Genomic DNA, 19,690 nt, shown 5'->3' with positions numbered 1-19,690 from the left:
TATTACAGTTCAGTTGAAATGATTCTGCATTGTATAGTTTTGTAGAATTCTGCTTGTGTAAAAATTTCTGCACTATACAAATTCTGTATTTTAAAAATTATGCTTGTATAAAAAATTCTGCAGTAAAATTCTGTACTGCAAAACTCTGCACTGTAAAATTCTGCTTGTGTGAAAAACTCTGCACTGTAAAAAATTCTGTCTTTCTACTTGTAAAGGTTTTATATCATATGAGTTTTCCTTATGAGATCAAATGCAAGAAGAAATCTATTGTATACATGTGTTAATGTTGAGTTTTCTTCTGTTTAATATATATTTAAATATTGAGTTTTCTATATGTTGTTAGACGGAATTGAATGGCACCCTTCCTAGTCATTCACATTTGTTTTTTCACATACACAAACATGACAATGATAAAACATGGGTTCATAGAAGATCATAATATATGCATTTAAGAATATATGATTTAAGAGCTTTCAACTTTAAATTGTATATTATTTATTATTTTTTGTATTGGTTTCATTCTATTTTAATGTGTTTTAAAATATTAATTAGCCTTATATTTATGTTAACAGAAAAAGTTGAGACATAAACTGGAATAATTGATCCACGAAGCATCTTTACAAAGAACTCCCCCACCAAATAAACTAAATGTGTGGTGTGAGATTGCAGAAATAAAAAAAGGACGAGTATATGGTCTCAGAATGAAATCTACTGTGTTGTTAGGGAGGTCAAATTATCATGACTCATGTTCTTCAACTGAGTGGGTACACAAGGGCATGAATTTGAAGAAATGAGAAATGAAAGAGATCAACAAAAACATGAATTTGAAGATATGAAAAATGAAAAAGATCAACTTCAAAAGAAATATGCTAATAAAAATAGAACAATTGAGCGCAACAACCACTTAATAAAACAATTGATGAATAGCTTGAATTTTCAACTCATGCCGATTACTAAAAATCAAGTTCATGATGATGAAATTGGTAATAATGGTGGTGATGATCATGACGATGAAGAGTTAGATGGATAGAGATAAGTCAATTTGAAGAAAAAATACATATGTTTAGAAATATATATATGTTTAGACTGAAATTTGATGTGTATTTATTTGAGAACTTAGAAATACTACTTAATATATTGTGTGTTTTTTTTCATTATGTACATTGGTATGTTTAATGCATTTAAATATTTTTGGTGTATGAATTTTCTAGATATTGAAATCAGATTTAAAAAATTATTTTCATTGTTATTATAGACATTAATGTAATGCATTTTTAAAAAAATTGCAAAGTTTAGAGATGAAATTAGTGACCAAAATTTTAATTAAAATAATAGATTTAGTCATAAAATTCGTCTTTGAACGAGTTGCTAATGACATAGAAAATCAATTCAAAGTGGTTGTTAAATGGGTCTCAAAATATCAATGAAATTAGGTCGCTAAAGCGGTCACTAAATATCAATAGTTGATTCAGTCGCCAACAAATAAAGACTAGTAATTTACCAATTGAATTAAAAAGGTCTTAGATTCGGTCGCTAAAATCAATAGCGACTGATCTTTTAATAATACTGACAAAAAAATCGATCACTAAAAGTGAAATTTTTGGTAGTGACATTATACATTGATGCATCTAGGTCTCCTAGTTATGTTTGGTAGATTCAAGAAATTGGTCTTGTCCCTTCTCATTGACTTAGTTATGGAAGAAACTGAAATGATTGAAGGAAAATTGTTTCTCAAGAGTTGGCAGAGAAATACTAATTAAGCCTATAGTCTAAGCTATTCCCAACTACATAATGAGCTGCTATAAATTACCACACGAATGCTACAAAGAAATTGAGACAATGGCACAAGGTTTTGGTGGGGATCCGAATAGGGAAAAAGGAAAATTCATTGGATGAGTTTAGATTAAAAATATTGAATAGATCAAAGAGAGAGGAGAAAACAAATTAATCACGTGTAGGTAGTCTAAGATATTATATGATATGGATATTTTTAATCAAATGGTAAAAAAGTTCTCCCACAATGGAAAATATGACGAGGTCTCTTATCCTTGCATTTTCCTATAACTTGGTAACAAACTTAACCCAAACTACCAATAATAGAAAGTAACATTTTTAGGTGAAAATAAATATGCTTAATAAGATGTGATATTTATTGAAATAAACACTAAAAAGGAAAGAAAAATGAAGAAGAGCAAAAGCATGAAAACAACACACACAAATATATAAGGCTTGAGAATTAGTTGTTGAATGAGGATAAGAACCATATTTGTCGGAAACTATTACAATAAGATAATCATTAATCATTCAATCAAATCAAACTTTGTTCCTTAAATTCCAACACTTTTAGAATTTGATCATCTCTAATTCATACCCTTTCAGGTATCTTGCATGATCTTTAATTTTCCTTCTATCATTCATCGAATCTTTCTACATTTTTAATAAAATGATTTCAAATACAAAATGTTGTTTTATTCATATTATTATTAATATTATTATTATTATCAAAGGTGGCAATAACATGGGAGACAGAAAGTCAAGATATGTGAAGTTGACCAAAGATAAAGAACAATCTCCATTTCAGGATATTACTCCTGGAGAGCTTAACCAACCTATTGATGTTCCACAAGTAATTTACAATTTTTTTTCCTTCATGTTTCTTGCTCTTTGCATTTTAAGCATTGCATTAATTCTTGTTGAAATTTGAGATCTGTTCAATGTTATTTTTATTGATTATTTTTTTATTGGATGAAATAGAAAACAAGAGGGCAAATTGTTCAATTTCTGATTCATATATTTATGTTCTTATTTGGTTTCATAAAGATTATTGTATTATGATTTAGTTTTAAAAGTTTTTGTTTTCTATATTGATTATACTAACATGTGAAGGTCTATACTTCTCCTTCTCCTTAATGATTCATTCTTAGCTTCTGTTTTGTTTTATAGGACATAAAATCTCTGATCTTGTTCTTACTCCTTCCGTCCAATAATAACTATGGCATTTGCAAAATAAAAATTGGTCAAAAAAGATAGTCACTTTAAGTTTTTAATATAAATTAATTTTTTTTCTTTCAATTATACCCTCTAATTAATATAATGTACATTATTTATAAGTAATTTTCCTCCAATTTGTAAAAATAGAAATACTCCTATGATTAGTAAGGATAATAAAGTAAAATCATCATTATATTTATTTACTTATTTTTATTTTTTTTAATATATGTAAAACGGTCAAATGCGACATTCTTCCTAGTTTGGCCTAGTGTATAAGAAATAGAAAATCTGATTTATAGATGCTTATGGTATGAATTAAAATCAACAAACTGTTTAATGTTTGTACATGAAAAAGCAACAATTAATAATTAGTTAGTTATGAAATGTAGTAGAAATGATTAGTTGTTAGGGTAGTGAAGATTGGAGAGGATAAATAATTAATGTAGCTTTTCATTTAGAAAGACACTTATTATTGTATGTATTAAGCAAAAATAAGTCATGATATTTTGAATTATTTGTGGGGAAACCTTTTGATGGAAAATTCCTCTGTTCCACACACACACACATTAACTAAAAGATTTATGATTGATGATTGATATAATATTTTTACAGTTAAATGCTCGTAGATGTATGGAATGTGGACAAGTTTTACCTGAAACCTACCAACCCCCAGCTGATGAAGATTGGACAACCGGAATTTGTGGTTGCATCGATGATATTGATAGCTGTAAGAACATAGTTTTAAATTGCGGTCTTCAATTGTAATTGTGGTTACAATATAAAAGTTTTAAAAGTGTCTGCAACAATATCACAACTTCAATTGTAGGCGTAAAAAATTACATTTAGTTGCAATATTAATATTGACAATTGTGTTGTAGGTTGGACAGGACTGTTCTGTCCATGTGTTCTATTTGGAAGAAACATTGAAGCATTGAGAGATGACATTCCATGGACAAATGGATGTGTATGTCATGCAATGTGTGTAGAAGGTGGAATAGCACTTGCAGTGGCAACAGCATTTTTCAATGGAATTGATCCTGAAACATCATTTCTCATTGCTGAAGGTCTTTTCTTCACTTGGTGGATGTGTGGTATTTATACTGGTCTCTTTCGTCAAGCTCTTCAAAAGAAATATCATCTTAAGGTTCATATTTTATTTGCTTCTCATTGTTATTTAAAATAACTTAGTATAATATATTAATTCAATTTTTTATTGCTATTAAGAATACTTAATATTATTGCAAACCAGTATCTTTCTGTTAGCTCAAATAGCAATGGAAGTGAGCGGTGGAATGGAAATTTATCTCTTAGGTATTAAGTTGAACTTAAAAAAAAAGTAAAAAAAAAAAGTAAAAATTCGCTAATTTTTAAGAGTGAAAAATGAGAGCGAGAATTTCGTAAACAATAGTAGTTGAGTCAGGATATTGCAAATTAGCAAGTTTTTTTCTTTCCCAAGAGTTAAACCCAGTATCCCGAAGTTAATTATCACGATCCCACCACTCTCACTACTAATTGAGTTTGCGAAAGACAAAAATTCGTTAATTTTCAATAAAAGATGGAGGGGCGAGAAGTACGTGAATAATAGTGTCAGTTGTTAGAGTCAGACTGTTACACTAAATCATTTTTTTAAAAAAAATATTAGAGAAGGAGAAGTTATTGTGATATAGATGGTCATTTTATAGGTATTTGTTAGAGAATTTAAATTTCATCAATTAAGTTACAAAATAAAAAATCTTAATATTGAGTTGACACCTAATAGACGTTTTTCTACTGTGAATCACAATAGATACATGCTTACTATAGTCATAGACTTCAAACTCATAATATTATGACAATGTCAAATTTGCATATAATTTAGTTATCTTTTAATTATTTTCTTAGGACTCACCATGTGATCCTTGTATGGTGCATTGCTGCATGCATTGGTGTGCTATATGCCAAGAGCATCGAGAAATGAAGAACCATTTATCTGAGAACATGACACAGATGAAACCATTGTCAATCCCCCACCACTTCAAGAGATTAATTCTGATTTGAACAAGGAGTCCACATTGTCACCAAAGTCTTCTTCTACAAAGGATGAACATAACAATTTGGAAATGCAACCTATTTAGGATATTTCACTTATAATCCAAGATCAAATAATATCCATCTTCCTCCATTTTTATCGAGTAAAACAGTTGTGTTTACCGTGATTTTTAGTTGATTGAGAAATCTACCACAAATAAATATTTAATCAGTAAATTTTTGTATTAGTTAATTAGTAATTGGTGCAACAGTCCACAAATGAATATTTAATCAGTAAGTTTTTGTATTAGTTAATTTGCAATTAGTGCAATGCTACACACACATATCAAGTTATTTTTAAGTTTTGTTGGAAATGTATGTGATTTCAAGACATGAAGTTCACTCAAATGTAAATTTGCATGAAAATTAAATCCACATGAATAAAAATGACATTTAATAATAAAATGAGACAAAATTTAAATGCAAAAATTATAAAGACATAAATTTTAAATGGCAGAAAACGTAAATGAACAATAATTGAAAATGCTACAGGAAATTTAAATTCTAAACAATAAAAGACTTGAAAGTTAGATGATAGAAGACTTAAAAATTCTAAACAATAAAAGACTTAAAAATATAATTGCTTTTAATTAAAATGATAGAAAGTTAAATGAATTAAACACTTGAAAACATGTAAATTGCGTGAAAGTAAATGATAACATGTAAATTGTAATAATGTAGACGAGAGCTTTGAAAATGACCGGTAAAATTAATGACAAGATTTTAAAGGTTGGCAAAAAGAAAAATGTTTGAAATCTTAAATGTTTACTAAAAATCTAAATTAATTTAAAAAGTTGACATCATTCTTAATGTTCTAGCAACCTATGAATTTGTTTTCATTTCGTAGGAATTTTTATTTTATACAAAAAGAAACTAAATAACTGCTCTTCAGTTCAAGCCACATTCGACAAATTGCTTGTTTCTTTAATTTTTTTACTTACAGTTATGCGATGTTACGTCGATATTACCCTTGAATATCCTATTGACATTCCCTTTGCAAATTTTCTTTTACTTGTCTAGAAACATTGTTTTATAATTATGGCCATAGCATAAAAATTTTGTCATTAAAATAAGCCCTCCAAAATATCAAAAGTTATTTTTTTATTCATTATAAAATTTTACTCTATATTTATTTATTTTTATTATTTATTTTGTTTAATGATTTAATATTCAATGGAACTATGGTTCAACCGGTTGAACTGTTAGATAATATTATTATATATTAGTAGTAAGGGTATTTTAGACAATTCTAGACAATTCTATTCTTTTATATATATACTCATTGTAACCCTATTAACTTTGGTTTTGGTTCATTCTATGTTATGAAACCCTAGAGTGGTTGTTTCTCTTCTTCCTCTTGTTTTCTCTTTTCTTTGTTAACATGGTATCTAGAGCCTATTTTGATCCTCCTTGAATGATTCCGCCTCTATTCTGATGTCGAGTTCCCAACAATTAGGGAATATAATTATAGTTTCTCTTTTCTAACATTCCAATATTCAGTGAGATTTTTTCGTTAAACCGTGTCCCAGTTCTGCTTTACCCTTTCTTTGTAGCTTTTCGTTTATTTTCAATAGATCAGTAAAAAAATGAAAAATTATTAGGGTTCTATAAACCTTTCCACAAGCCATTAGGGTTTGACGCTCTAACCAACCGAGCTAAAAAGAACAATGGGTGGTAAAGTTTACTTTGAGAATCATTATTATTTGCATGGTTATTGGGGGAGTTTGATTGATCGTTATGAAGAGATGATTGAGAATTATCATCCTGGGATCTACCGTAGAGAAGAGAGAGAGAGACTATTTTGATAGAAAAGGCAACCACCAAAAGAGAAAAGAGAAGAGTAACCTTGTTCCCGATTTTGTTAAATCAGTCTCACAAAAACATCGATTGCGCATTCGTTAACCGTTGGATTTGGCTGATTTTTGGACAGAAGGTTCACAACATTCAGGTCTTCGTCTTCAACGGTCGGATCGGTAAAAAGACGTCTGTAGGGGGAGAAATCATGCTCGCACAGCACCAGGTTATCCCTAATTTATTTTGTCTCAGTGATTGTGTTTGTCTCATTATTTGTATGGATTTGAGAGAAGGTTTGGAGGTTCATTGTGTTGTTTTGAAAAATGGGTTTTGTGTTAATTTGTATGTTGGGACTTCTTTGGTTGAAATGTTTGTGAGAAGTTTGGTTTCTTGGACTGCTGTTATTGTTGGGTTTGCTAGGTGTGGGGATATGAGTGAGGCCAGGAAGCTTTTTGATGTTATGCCTGATAGAGATATTGTTGCTTCTAATGTTATGATTGATGGGTATGTGAAAATGGGGTGTATGGATTTGGCGAGGGATTTGTTTGATAAGATGAAGGATAAGAATGTTATTTCTTGGACTAGTATGGTTCATGGTTATTGTGAGGATGATGATGTTGTGGCGGCTAGGTTTATGTTTGATTGTATGCATGTCAAGAATGTGCTTAGTTGGAATGCGATGATTAGGGGATATTGTGAGAATAGACGACTGCACGATGCGTTGAAGTTGTTTTGGGAAATGAGGGGATGTTTGGATGTGGGAATGAATAAAGTGACGGTTGTGAGTGTTCTTCCTGCTGTTGCTAATTTGAGTTCTTTGGATTTGGGTGTTTGGATTCATGGGTTTGTGCAAAGGAACCGACTTGATGAAGATGTTCATGTGTATGCTTTGGTTGATATGTATGCAAAATGTGGGGAAATTGGAAAAGCTAAATTGCTTTTTGAGGAGATGAATGAAAAAGATACATCGTCGTGGAATGCTTTGATAAATGGTTATGGTGTCAATGGTTGTGCGAAGGAAGCGTTAGATGTATTCGCAGCAATATTACGGGAAGGATTTGAACCGAATGAGATAACAATGACTAGTGTTATCTGCTTGCAACCATTGTGGTTTGGTAGAGGAAGGAAGAAGATGCTTCAAAGAAATGGAGAGATTTGGAATTGTGCCTTAGATTGAGCATTATGGTTGTATGATTGACCTTCTAGGAAGGGTTGAATACTTGGATGAGGCTGAAAATTTGATCTTCTGTGTTGTCGCTCTGTCTGTTGCTTCTTCTGTTTGATTGCTAATCTCTCTAGTGATTTGCTTTGTTGCTTCTCTCTTTGTTTAGTTTGGTTTGATATGATTTAGTTTTGTTTGGTTCTATTTGGTTTGGTTTGTTTGGATTTGGTTTCGTGGTGCTATTTCTTTGGTTGTTCCTATCTGTTGATTTTGATATGGTTGTTGCTCCTTTTTTTTATCGCTCTTTTTTTTCGGTTTGATTTTTTGTTGGTTTGGTTCTTCTCTTTGATTGTTGCTTCTTCTTTGGTGACATCCCTCTTGTCCCCCCGGCTGTCCAACCACCTCCTGCAATTGTTGATCCTCCTCGTTACCCCTCTCGTCATCATCTTCAGCATAGAATCATTACTCTACCGTTTGTCTCTTCTTCTTTACAGATTGCTGATTTGTTCACAAAGATGCATTCCATTAAACGTTTTCGTTTTTTTTTAGTTGACAAACTCTCGATGCTCCATGTTAATGCATCGTGAGTTTGAGGGGAGATGTTAGATAATATTATTATATATTAGTAGTAAGGGTATTTTAGACAATTCTAGACAATTCTATTCTTTTATATATATACTCATTGTAACCCTATTTTGTTTAATGATTTAATATTCAATGGAACTATGGTTCAACCGGTTGAACCAATTAAATTATGACCCGTAGACCTCGTCAGTTCAATCTTCAATCTGGTTTTTAAAATATTGCTATTAAGTATGCGACTTAAAATTATTTGAAGTCTCCTTTCATGCATTCGATTCATTTATATTTATTTGAAGTCTCAAACTATATTTATTTGAAGTCTCAAACTATGTAAGACTAGATGCTAACCTGCGCCTTGCGTGAGTATATTTTTATTTATTTAATTTAAGTGGATTTTAAAAAATTAATATGAAGTTTTTTGTCCCAATTTAGTATTTATATCAATACTATATATACAATTGTACCAATATAATTCATAGAAGAGAAGTACCGATTTAGACGAATGACTTGAATAAATAAAGTAAATAATTGTGATTTTTTATATTTTGAATCGGATATATTAGAATTTTAATTTACAAACATTCAAATTGTTATTAACATTAATAGAGTAATCATAATGATTAACATTTTGGTTTCAAAGCCGAAATCCAAAATTTATAACAATTATAAAATATTAATCGTCAAACAATTATAAGTATACATGAAATACAAATAATTGCAAACGAATTAATTTAATTTCATGTCAATTAACACTATAAAACAATAAATTTAATTTAAATAATTTCAGTAAAATAAAACAAACCAAAATTCAAAAGACATTACTTTAATTTGTCCATCATTTCTAAATATTTATATATTAATACATTTACCAATATTCAAAAATGAAAATCAAATATAAATATTTTTTGTTCTCTCTCTCGATCATTTTAATCATTGATCTGTGTGGTAATTGTGATATTTTTTATTTTAAATCAGATATATTAGAATTTTAATTTACAAATATTCAAACTATTATTAATATTAATAGAGTAATCATAATCATTAATATTTTGGTTTCCAAATTGAAATTCAAATTTTATAACAATTCAATTATAAAATATTAATTGTCAAACAATTATACATCAAATATAAATAAATGCAAATAAATTACTTTAATTTCATATCAATTAACACTATAAAACAACAAATCAAAATTTAATTAATTTCAATAAAATAAAACTAACCAAAATTTAAAGAGAGACGACTTTGTCCATCATTTCTAAATATTTATATATTATATATTTACCAATATTCAAAGTAGAAAATCAAGTACAAATGTTTTTTATTCTTTCACTCGATCATTTTAATCATCGAACTTTGTGGTAATTGTGAAATTTTTTATTTTAAATCAGATATATTAAAATTTTAATTTACAAAAATTCAAAATATTATTAATATTAATAAATTAATATACTAATGATTTAGCAAGATAGTAAAGTACAATTTGACATTTGTGTAAAGCTTATTTACACTAAAAGAATGTACTCACAACATATCCATCTTGTGCCCAGCTAATAATATCCCATTTGATTGTGATATTTCCATTTGGGTCGAGTGGATCATAAGGCTTCTAAATCATTTTTATTTCAAAATTTATAACAATTCGATTACAAAATATAAATTGTCAAATAATTATAAGTATACATTAAATATAAATAATTGCAAATAAATTGTTTTAATTTCATATCAATTAACACTATAAAATAACAAATTTAATTTAATTAATTTCAATAACATAAAACTGACCAAGATTCAAAGAGACATGATTTTTTCAATTATTTATAAATATTTATATACTATATATATTTACTAACATTTAAAGTAGAAAATCAAATACAAATATTTTTTTTCTCTCACTCGAGCATTTTACTCATCTCATTGATCTTTGTGGTAATTGTGATTTTTTTTTTTTTTACTTTAAATCTGATATATTAGTATTTTAATTTACAAACATTCAAACTATTATTAATATTAATTGAGTAATCAAAATAATTAATATTATGATTTCAAAACCGAAATCTAAAATTTATAACAATTCGGTTACAAACTATTAATTGTTAAACAATTACAAGATATGTCAAATACAAATAATTGCAAATGAATTACTTTAATTTTATTTAAATTAATACTATAAAATAATAAATTTAATTTAATTAGTTTCAGTGAAATAAAATTGACCAAAATTCAAAGAGAAATGATTTTGTCAATCATTTCTAAATATTTATATATTATATATATTTACCAATATTCAAAGTAGAAAATCAAATACAAATATTTTATGTTCTCTCACTCGATCATTTTAATCATCGATCTTTGTGGTAATTGTGAATTTTTTTAATTTTAAATTAAATATATTAGAATTTTAATTTACAAACATTCAAACTATTATTGATATTAATTGAGTAATCATAATCATTAACATTTTAATTTCAAAATCAAAATCTAAAATTTTATAACAATTTGGTTACAAAATATTAATTATCAAACAATTACAAATAAACATTTAATACCAATAATTACAAATAAATTACTTTAATTTCATGTCAATTAACACTATAAAACAACAAATTAAATTTAATTAGTTTCAGTAAAATAAAACTTACTGAAATTCAAAGAGACGTGACTTTGTCCATCATTTCTAAATACTTATATATTATATATATTTACCAATATTCAAAGTAGAAAATCAAATATAAATATTTAAACATATATAATAGATGAAAGTAAAGTAATTCATTTATAATTATTTGTATACATATAATTATTTGACAATTAATATTTTGTAACCAAAATGTTAATGATTATCATTACTCTGGCAATATTAATAATAATTTGAATGCTTGTAAATTAAAATTGTAATATATCCGATTAGATGATTAAAATGATCAAAGTCATTAACTTTAACATTTGAAAAATTTCCACAATACATGCAGATTTGTCTTCTGAAATTTAAAATGATCTAATTTACTTGATTCAATTCAATGACACGTATCCTTTAAACATGATTAAAATTATTTGAGTCAAATTTTTTCAACTGCAATTTTAAGCTACTCAACATATATTACATTGAAGTAAAACTAAGAATATGAGACACACAAAATAAAGTGGCACTTAAAAACAACTAAATAAGAAAAAGAGTTTAGAAGGGTGAGGGAAAAAATATTGATGTATAAATAGAGTCGAGGATTTTGAAGAATTACCAGAGGAACAGATGATTTTGCAGAAGATGATTTTGCGAGGATGGAGAATGACTGAGGCGTACACAAGAGGGAAGAAGAAATTGTTGGAGGAAGTCATTAAAAAAATTAGGGATTAGAAGAATTAAAAGAGGGAAAAATTATTTAGTAAGTAGAAAAAAATAAGGTGAAACATAAAAATACAAGAGAACTCTCTAAGGCATACACATCAATTTTTTTAGTGAGGTGATGTGGAAGAAATTAATATGAAGTGAGATAGAGTTTGTTTTATATATATATATATATATATATATATATAATAGATACTTTGCTCGCATGGAAGGAAATCGCACTATCTATATGCGACTTCACCTATAAAAAAAAGATGTATAACATGTGATACTTATAAATTATAATTATCGACTCGTTCAAGTATCATCACTCAATTACTAATTGGTCAAAATCCATATTTTTATCATTATTCTCCTGTACAAATCTTTTGTACCAACCTCAATTTTATTTTATTTTGGGATGAATTAAAGTTGCAAAAGGCAAGTGTGACTTACACTAATTGGGTAAATACTTTTATAACTACACTATATCAGCTATTATAATTTAAAAACTACGCTAACAAAGTAAAAAATTAATGAATTGTGTTTGTCATGAAATGTGTCAATCACTGAATGATAATTATTTAGTTATTATTTAGTTTACTTCATCGATAAATAAGAATTTAGAGACTTGGCTTCTAAAGCCAAATCATAAACAAATTTAAGCTTTCAAGAACATAAATATGATTTCTATGTCTACTTTTTTTTTTTTGTAATTTTTATAATTCAAGTAATTTCAATTTTGTCGATATTTTAACGTAGTATTTTGATTCATTTACTTTTACTTGCAATTTTACTTCGAAGTGTTTTACATTATGCACTTTTTTATTCAAGCTCTTTTAAAAAATAAATATATAAAAAGTAAAAAAATAACAAAAGTTGATTTTATTTATTTATAAATGTATCTCTCTCTCTCTCTCTCTCTCTCAAACATTTTACTTGACCTTTACTTTGTAATGATATATCATGTGCTATCACATAAATGACTTTGTTGATATTTATATCACCACTTAGCTGAAGATCACGAGAGATTACATATTTTGTTTGAATATGTCTTGTTTTATCTTCTTTAATGTGTCATTGTCTTAAGGAAGTAGTGCATGCAATATTATCATAGTGTACTCATATTTATAGATACAAACCATGAGTTCTTTGCATGTTTTGAATCACATGCCTCAACCAAAACACGTTCTTGACTTATCTCATGTAGTTGTAAAATTTTCTCATCATGATATTATTGTTGTGGTTTGTTTCACATATCTCCATGAAATAACTGTACTTTCTCATGTAAACAAATATATTATTTGTGATATTTATCTTTATGATGATTAAACAATAACCTTCATCTCTAAGGAAGAAAAATATATATTTCATCATATTCTAAAGAAGTCCACATGTCTAATAAATTAACAACAAATAATATTTCACAACAAATTAGTAATTAGCAACATGCATTAGTATTTGATTGTACTAAAATATGGTGTTTTGGGATCATGTAGTAATCATTATTTTCTCGAGTTCTAAAAAGATATTTGTTAATAATTGGTGACCTTACAACAATCAAAATGTACAACTGATTTGACTTGTCCATATAGGATAGGTTTAGATCCCTTGTTGTATGAGCTTCATAATTCACAAAAATATTCTTCAAATACTTATTTTGTAGTCTCAAACAAATGATATCATTTCCATATTCTTCATTTAGAAAATATTCACACAAGAATATTATACAATGTGCATCATGATTGTTTGAGCACATACAAAGACTTATTCATTTTAATTAAATCATCTCTTCAATAGTTTGAATTGTATGTCTCACGAAAATTAACTCTTTTAAGCAATTTTATATAATCATAACTATCAAGTGAGCCACACAAATTTGAAAATCAATTATATCAAATTACTCTTTTGAAATATCTATATCATCATTTATACCATTTTGCTTTTTAGCTCATTTCCTTGCTCGAGGATTTTTATATTTGGAACCAACAAATATACCACACTTCATTCATTGATGAGACTCATTTGCAATGATACATTGTCCAACAAGTATTTAAATTTTGATTGGAGTATTTGCAACTAATAATTGGTTTTTCTAAACTTTACAAATGAGTCCTCTTTTAAACTTTTGGTTCACACTAGTTTGTAACGAGGATCAAGATGATATAATACATTGTCCAACAAGGATTTAAATTTGGACTGAAGTATTTGCAGCCGATAACTGATTTTTCTAAACTTTGCAAATGAGTTCTTTTTGAAATTTTGGATCACATTAGTTTGTACGATGATCAAGATGATATAATAATATATTCCAATATTCATTTTTTAGCTGCTTATTCTCTCCCATGATATTGGGAATACTAATCTGTCAAATGATAGTCACAAAGCTCATTTGTAAACAAGTTTCCAATTTATTGTTTCAATATACTCTATTATAAATGGAGATTTCATATCCAATATGTATTCTCAATATTCTTTTGCGACTAATTTTAGTGCATTATATTGGAGCAATTGGAACATACGCAATACATCCCAAAAGATTCTTAGATGAGAGATATTAGGTTATTCACCCAAAATTGATTGTAAATTAAGGGAAGACCTATAGTAACTTGTTGGCTTAATGCGAATCAAAGTCTCAACATACATGATTGCATGTTCCTAAAGTAGAATTTAGAAGTTATGATTTCATAAGCATTGGTCACACAATTAACTTTAGACGTCTAAAGAATGGATCTTCAAGTCTATTTTTGCATATGAACATATGTTACATGGTGTTCAATGTCAAATCAATACATTCACTAATTTTCAAATTCTTCCTAGATATTTATAAAGTTGACTCTTAGTCAAATTAGTTGACAAAAAAATCTCACAAGCTTTTAGTTGTTAATTGACAACAAACATACATGACGCTATTTAATTTATGATTTGTGTATTGATCCACCCATACAACTTCATGTACATTTTAGAAATGTGAGAGACTCACTCCCTCAAATTGTCAAATTTCTTTGGAAAATAACATATATATATTATTTGATTGAAGAAACTTATTGTTCTTCAATACATCTTGGTATACAAATTTAACTATTTTTCGCATCGTAATAGATTTGGAATTATCCAATCGGTTTTGCCAACAACAAACTTTAATACGATTTGTATACTTCAGGTTTACAATGGTAGGTGTTTCAATCATTCTAATCCATTTGATTAAATAAGAAACAATCATATCTTTCAAAATTTTGTATTTCAAATAAAACTTTATATAGAGATTCGAATGACTTGATTAGCTTTTTATATTACCATATGCATATATCAAAGACAACCTTTTGCATATAAATAAACGTGAACACAAAACTTCCTTCAAATAAATAAAACTCAATGGATCATATCTACATATTTTATTTAAATAACTATAAATTAAATCAAAAGAAGAAAGTACACTTATATATAAACCATATGACATTTATAAACGATAAGACATCTTTTTCATTTTTAGAAGTTGCACAAAAATAAATTTTTATATATATATATAACATAAAAATAATTTAACAACACATATTGTTACTTAACATATATCTAAAACATAGACATATTCAAAATATATATTATATATAGATCATAAATAAATTTCATAAAGAAAATTTAATATCAATTCATATTCAACAATAATATTTTGAAAATTTAAAATAATTAGATATAGAAGACTTCAAAAATATACCACTACACATAACTCAAAAAAAGAATTTAGGAGATGTATTTATATATATATATATATATATATATATATTGATTTAATCTCACATGTAATTTTTTGCTTTGTTTGGCCATATAACATATGTTCATTGTTGTTTCATACAAGTTAAAATATTTATGTAACATAAAAAGAGAAAGTTAGAACATAAATTTAGTTCTTTATAAATATACCATATCACTAATTCTTTTATGCTTGCTTCTCATAAAATGACATCTTTATATTACACATTTTCTTAATGTATACTATTTGTGATGTCATTATAGAAAATATCATTCCATAAATTATACTAAATGAGATTTTATCACATTCACTTATAATTTATCAATACCACGTAAATGGTAATTGTATCACTTTCACTTAATCTCTAGCACCCCAAATATCATAATTGTTAGAGTCATTTCATTACCTTAGAAAATATTTATAGGATTGAGTATTAATTAGGATTTATAGGGGTTTTGTAATCGTTAGTGTTGTGTTTTTAGTAATATTAAATTAGGATCAAGGCTAAAGTAGGAAAATGATAGCATGAACAATTAATTCCAAGTGGCAAAGAGAAGAAGACATGCCACCTTGGTTTTCTCTTTCTCCTTCAATCGGGGTACTAACCCATCTTTCCTTCAATTTTCTTTAACTTCTAATTACAACTCCCACAAATATTTTGAAACACCAGTACTCGATTACTATTCATCGTCTTTTTCATTCATCCATTTTTCTTTCTTCTCAAATTAATTCAAAGACAACAACCATCTAAAGTTCTTTATCTTCAATCCAACCCTTGCATGTTCCTTTCTTCCTCTCCAAAACCCATTAATCAACCAAAATAGTGTTGGATGGAGAAAATGAGCAGATATGAAAATCTCTTATAATTCTTCCACGACACATATATCCTCTAATTCTTCCAAGACACACACATAATCTGATTCTTCCTCTGACCATGCTACCTCTGGTCCATCCTATGACCATGCTTCCTTCGATCCATGTATCCTCTGACCACACCGCATTTGGTCCATGTATCCTCTAATTATAATCTATTTAGGGTCATGCTACCCCTGATTCACAATTCATCTGGTCTATATTCTTCTTATCATAGACTTAGGCTTTAATTCCCACTTGAGTTCTAGTACATTGCTAAGTTGTTTATAATAATTGTGGATGAAGGATGTAGTGCATACATGATATAATAAATACATTGCATACAAAAAATCTCAAGTTCAATATATTCTCATTAATCAGATCATGTATGGCCTTATTCACGGTGGGAAAGTTCAGGTTGTTCTAGGCATGGTTCAACAGGTAAAGGAGAACAATCAAAACTGTGATTGAGGTTTGAACATACCACTTTTATCACTTTGGACTCAATTATATTGGTGACTCATGTTGAGATAATTGGATAAATTTCTTTTATTTACAGAGGAAAGATTTTTGAGGTCATGCATAGTTTTTATAATCATTATAAAAAGAATGATTTCACTTAAGTTTTATCAAATGAAACTGAAATGGTGAGCTTCAGCTTGAGGTGCATCCGAATCTTAAGTTTTACGCATTTTTCTGAAAGAAATATTTTCAAACTACCACTTCCTTATTTTCAGAAGTTACTTAGATTTTATCTCACCTATTTATTTTTATATTAGCAGCTAGATGAAACCAAGGTACGGGCTGAGCATCAGAGGATTGGTCTAGGTTTATGAGTTTTACAATTCTAATGGATTGAATTATATGATGTAATGAAAAATTGTTACAGACTTAATTAGTTTAAGTTGTAATATTAACTTATGAATCTACCAAAATAGGATGTAAACTATGTTTTGAGTGTCATTTTCAGTTGTGTTTTATGATTCTAATTATTATTGCATTATCTTTGCCTGTGTTTTATTAAGGTGTATGAATTCAATTGTCAAATTATAGATAATTGGTATTGGATCTTACAATAACCACAACATTTGTTATATAATCTATCATGTGGCTTTTAATATTTTTGTTTCATAATCTCTCAAAATATTATTGAAAGTCTTTCTCAATTTTGCTATTGAGCGTATTGAGTGACATAAAAATATATACATTTTTTTTTTAAAATTAACATTAAGTTCAATGAGATCTTATATATTTAAACCATAGTCTAAATGTTCAATTCTACAAGGATGTTTGATATTAAATTATAAGTTCTTCAAGAACTATATCAAAATTTCAGGTGATGGCCAAGAAAAGGCATATCTTGAGCAATCCTATAAGGATGCTTGAATTAAAGCTGTCAAAATGGGATACCTGCGAGTTTCTTCATATCGGGTCAAAAAGCCCTGTTTTAATATGGATTGATAAAATACTAATCAACCCGACCCTAGAGATGTTGTGGGCTGGACGGATAAACTGCACATTTTTTATAATATTTTTTTTTACTCATTATATTTTTAATTTTTTGTGGCTTTTTTAATTTGAAACCTTTTTTATGCCCATTTAAAAAAAAATTATGGTTAACTCTTTATACACAGACTAAGTTTGAATTTTTCAATTAACACCAACTCAATTCAATTTTTTTTAAAACAACACACAAATTAAAATAAGTCCAAATTATCATAAAGTTAGAGATATCATCTAACATAACACAAATGAATTTAGATTTGTCTAACATAATCCAAACTCAAACCAAATTCAAATAGAGTGCTAAATAGTTCTAATGTGACTCTAAATAAGTATTTTTAAACTCCTTGAACAATATTTACATTTTTCAAAGTGTTGGATGATTTGTCCACTTAGAAAAATAAAGAAATTGATTGCTAAAATTATATAACCAACTAAAGATTATATATATAAAGGGAGCGTATCAAGTGAGAACTGACATTTATTGTGAGAAACGAAAACTATTAATAATAACAATTGAATTTAATTAATGCATAAGATTAAATTACTAACTAAATATGTTATGTGATTGTAACTCCACCCAATAACTTTGATACTATATGCTATAATATCTCTAAATTTATTCTTTCCATTTTCGTAATAACTCGAATTAAAAACTCCTTAATAAAAATATTTTTTTTATATTTTTTTGACTTAGCGATTTTTTTATTAAACCTGCATTTTTATTGTTTATTATAATATTGTTAACTTCCAAATTTTAATTCTTATTATTGTAATATTTTTTTGGTTCAAATTTCACAAATTTCAAATTTCAATCATTGTAATTTAACTATTTAAAATGTTATTTCAAGTTTATATTATCTAATAACTTATTTTTTTTTTATTTTAGCATTATTAATTTAGAATTGACTATTATAAATAATTTCATTAATAAATTCATTAATTTGTTTATTGTAATAAAACCATGGTTGTGGCTAGTTTGAATTATGATATTCAAAATTCGATTTATTTTTATCAATAAAAAACAATGATTGAAGAGTAGGTTTGTATTTTGATAAACAATAAAAACGCAAGTTTAATAAAATTAAAATCTTTGAGATAAAAAAATATATAAATAAAAATGAGGAGTTTTTGGATGGGGATACAATCACATAACATCTTTAAGGAATTTTTGCATACAACATTAAGGATTTTTTAATTCGAATTATTAAAAAAATTGAAATAAAATAAATTTAGAGATATTATAGTATATAATATCCAAGAGTTATTGGATGAGGATACAATCACATAATGTATTTAGTGAGTAATTTAATCTTATGCGTTAATTAAATCCAATGGTTATTATTAATAGTTCTCATTTCTCATAATAACTATCATTTCTCACCGGATACGCTCCCTAAATATATATATATGAATGAGTGCGGATGTGGGCGAAGAAACTCAAACTTTGTTGTGGGGACGGGTGCAGATTTTCCCCGATTAATTGGGTGCAGAGTGGAGCAGAAAAAATCATCCACCCTTTTCCTATGCCTACAAGCAACTCTTTTCTTTTTCTTCAACCTCCATCTATGAGTATATGTGTGTTTGACATTATTATTTTATTGAGTCACAACAACAAAAAAAGGAAATAGATTATGGAAAATTTTGTTTTCTCTAATTTTAA

The 19,690-nt window shown here is 27.4% G+C and overlaps 1 protein-coding gene across 1 annotated transcript; it reads left to right on the top strand.

The window, feature by feature from the left end:
- The first annotated feature begins 2,189 nt into the window (after nucleotides 1–2,189).
- LOC101490784 (cell number regulator 6) lies at nucleotides 2,190–5,305 on the top strand. Its single transcript, XM_012719666.3, is given in 6 exon segments — nucleotides 2,190–2,379; nucleotides 2,508–2,626; nucleotides 3,604–3,718; nucleotides 3,870–4,135; nucleotides 4,873–4,975; nucleotides 4,978–5,305. Coding segments are annotated over 5 exon segments (720 nt in total). The 5' UTR covers nucleotides 2,190–2,379; nucleotides 2,508–2,518; the 3' UTR covers nucleotides 5,106–5,305.
- Nucleotides 5,306–19,690: the final 14,385 nt, after the last annotated feature.

The sequence above is a fragment of the Cicer arietinum genome, chromosome 3, assembly GCF_000331145.2.
Source record: "Cicer arietinum cultivar CDC Frontier isolate Library 1 chromosome 3, Cicar.CDCFrontier_v2.0, whole genome shotgun sequence".
NCBI lineage: Eukaryota > Viridiplantae > Streptophyta > Magnoliopsida > Fabales > Fabaceae > Cicer > Cicer arietinum.
This window is presented reverse-complemented; position numbering and strand designations above follow the sequence as displayed.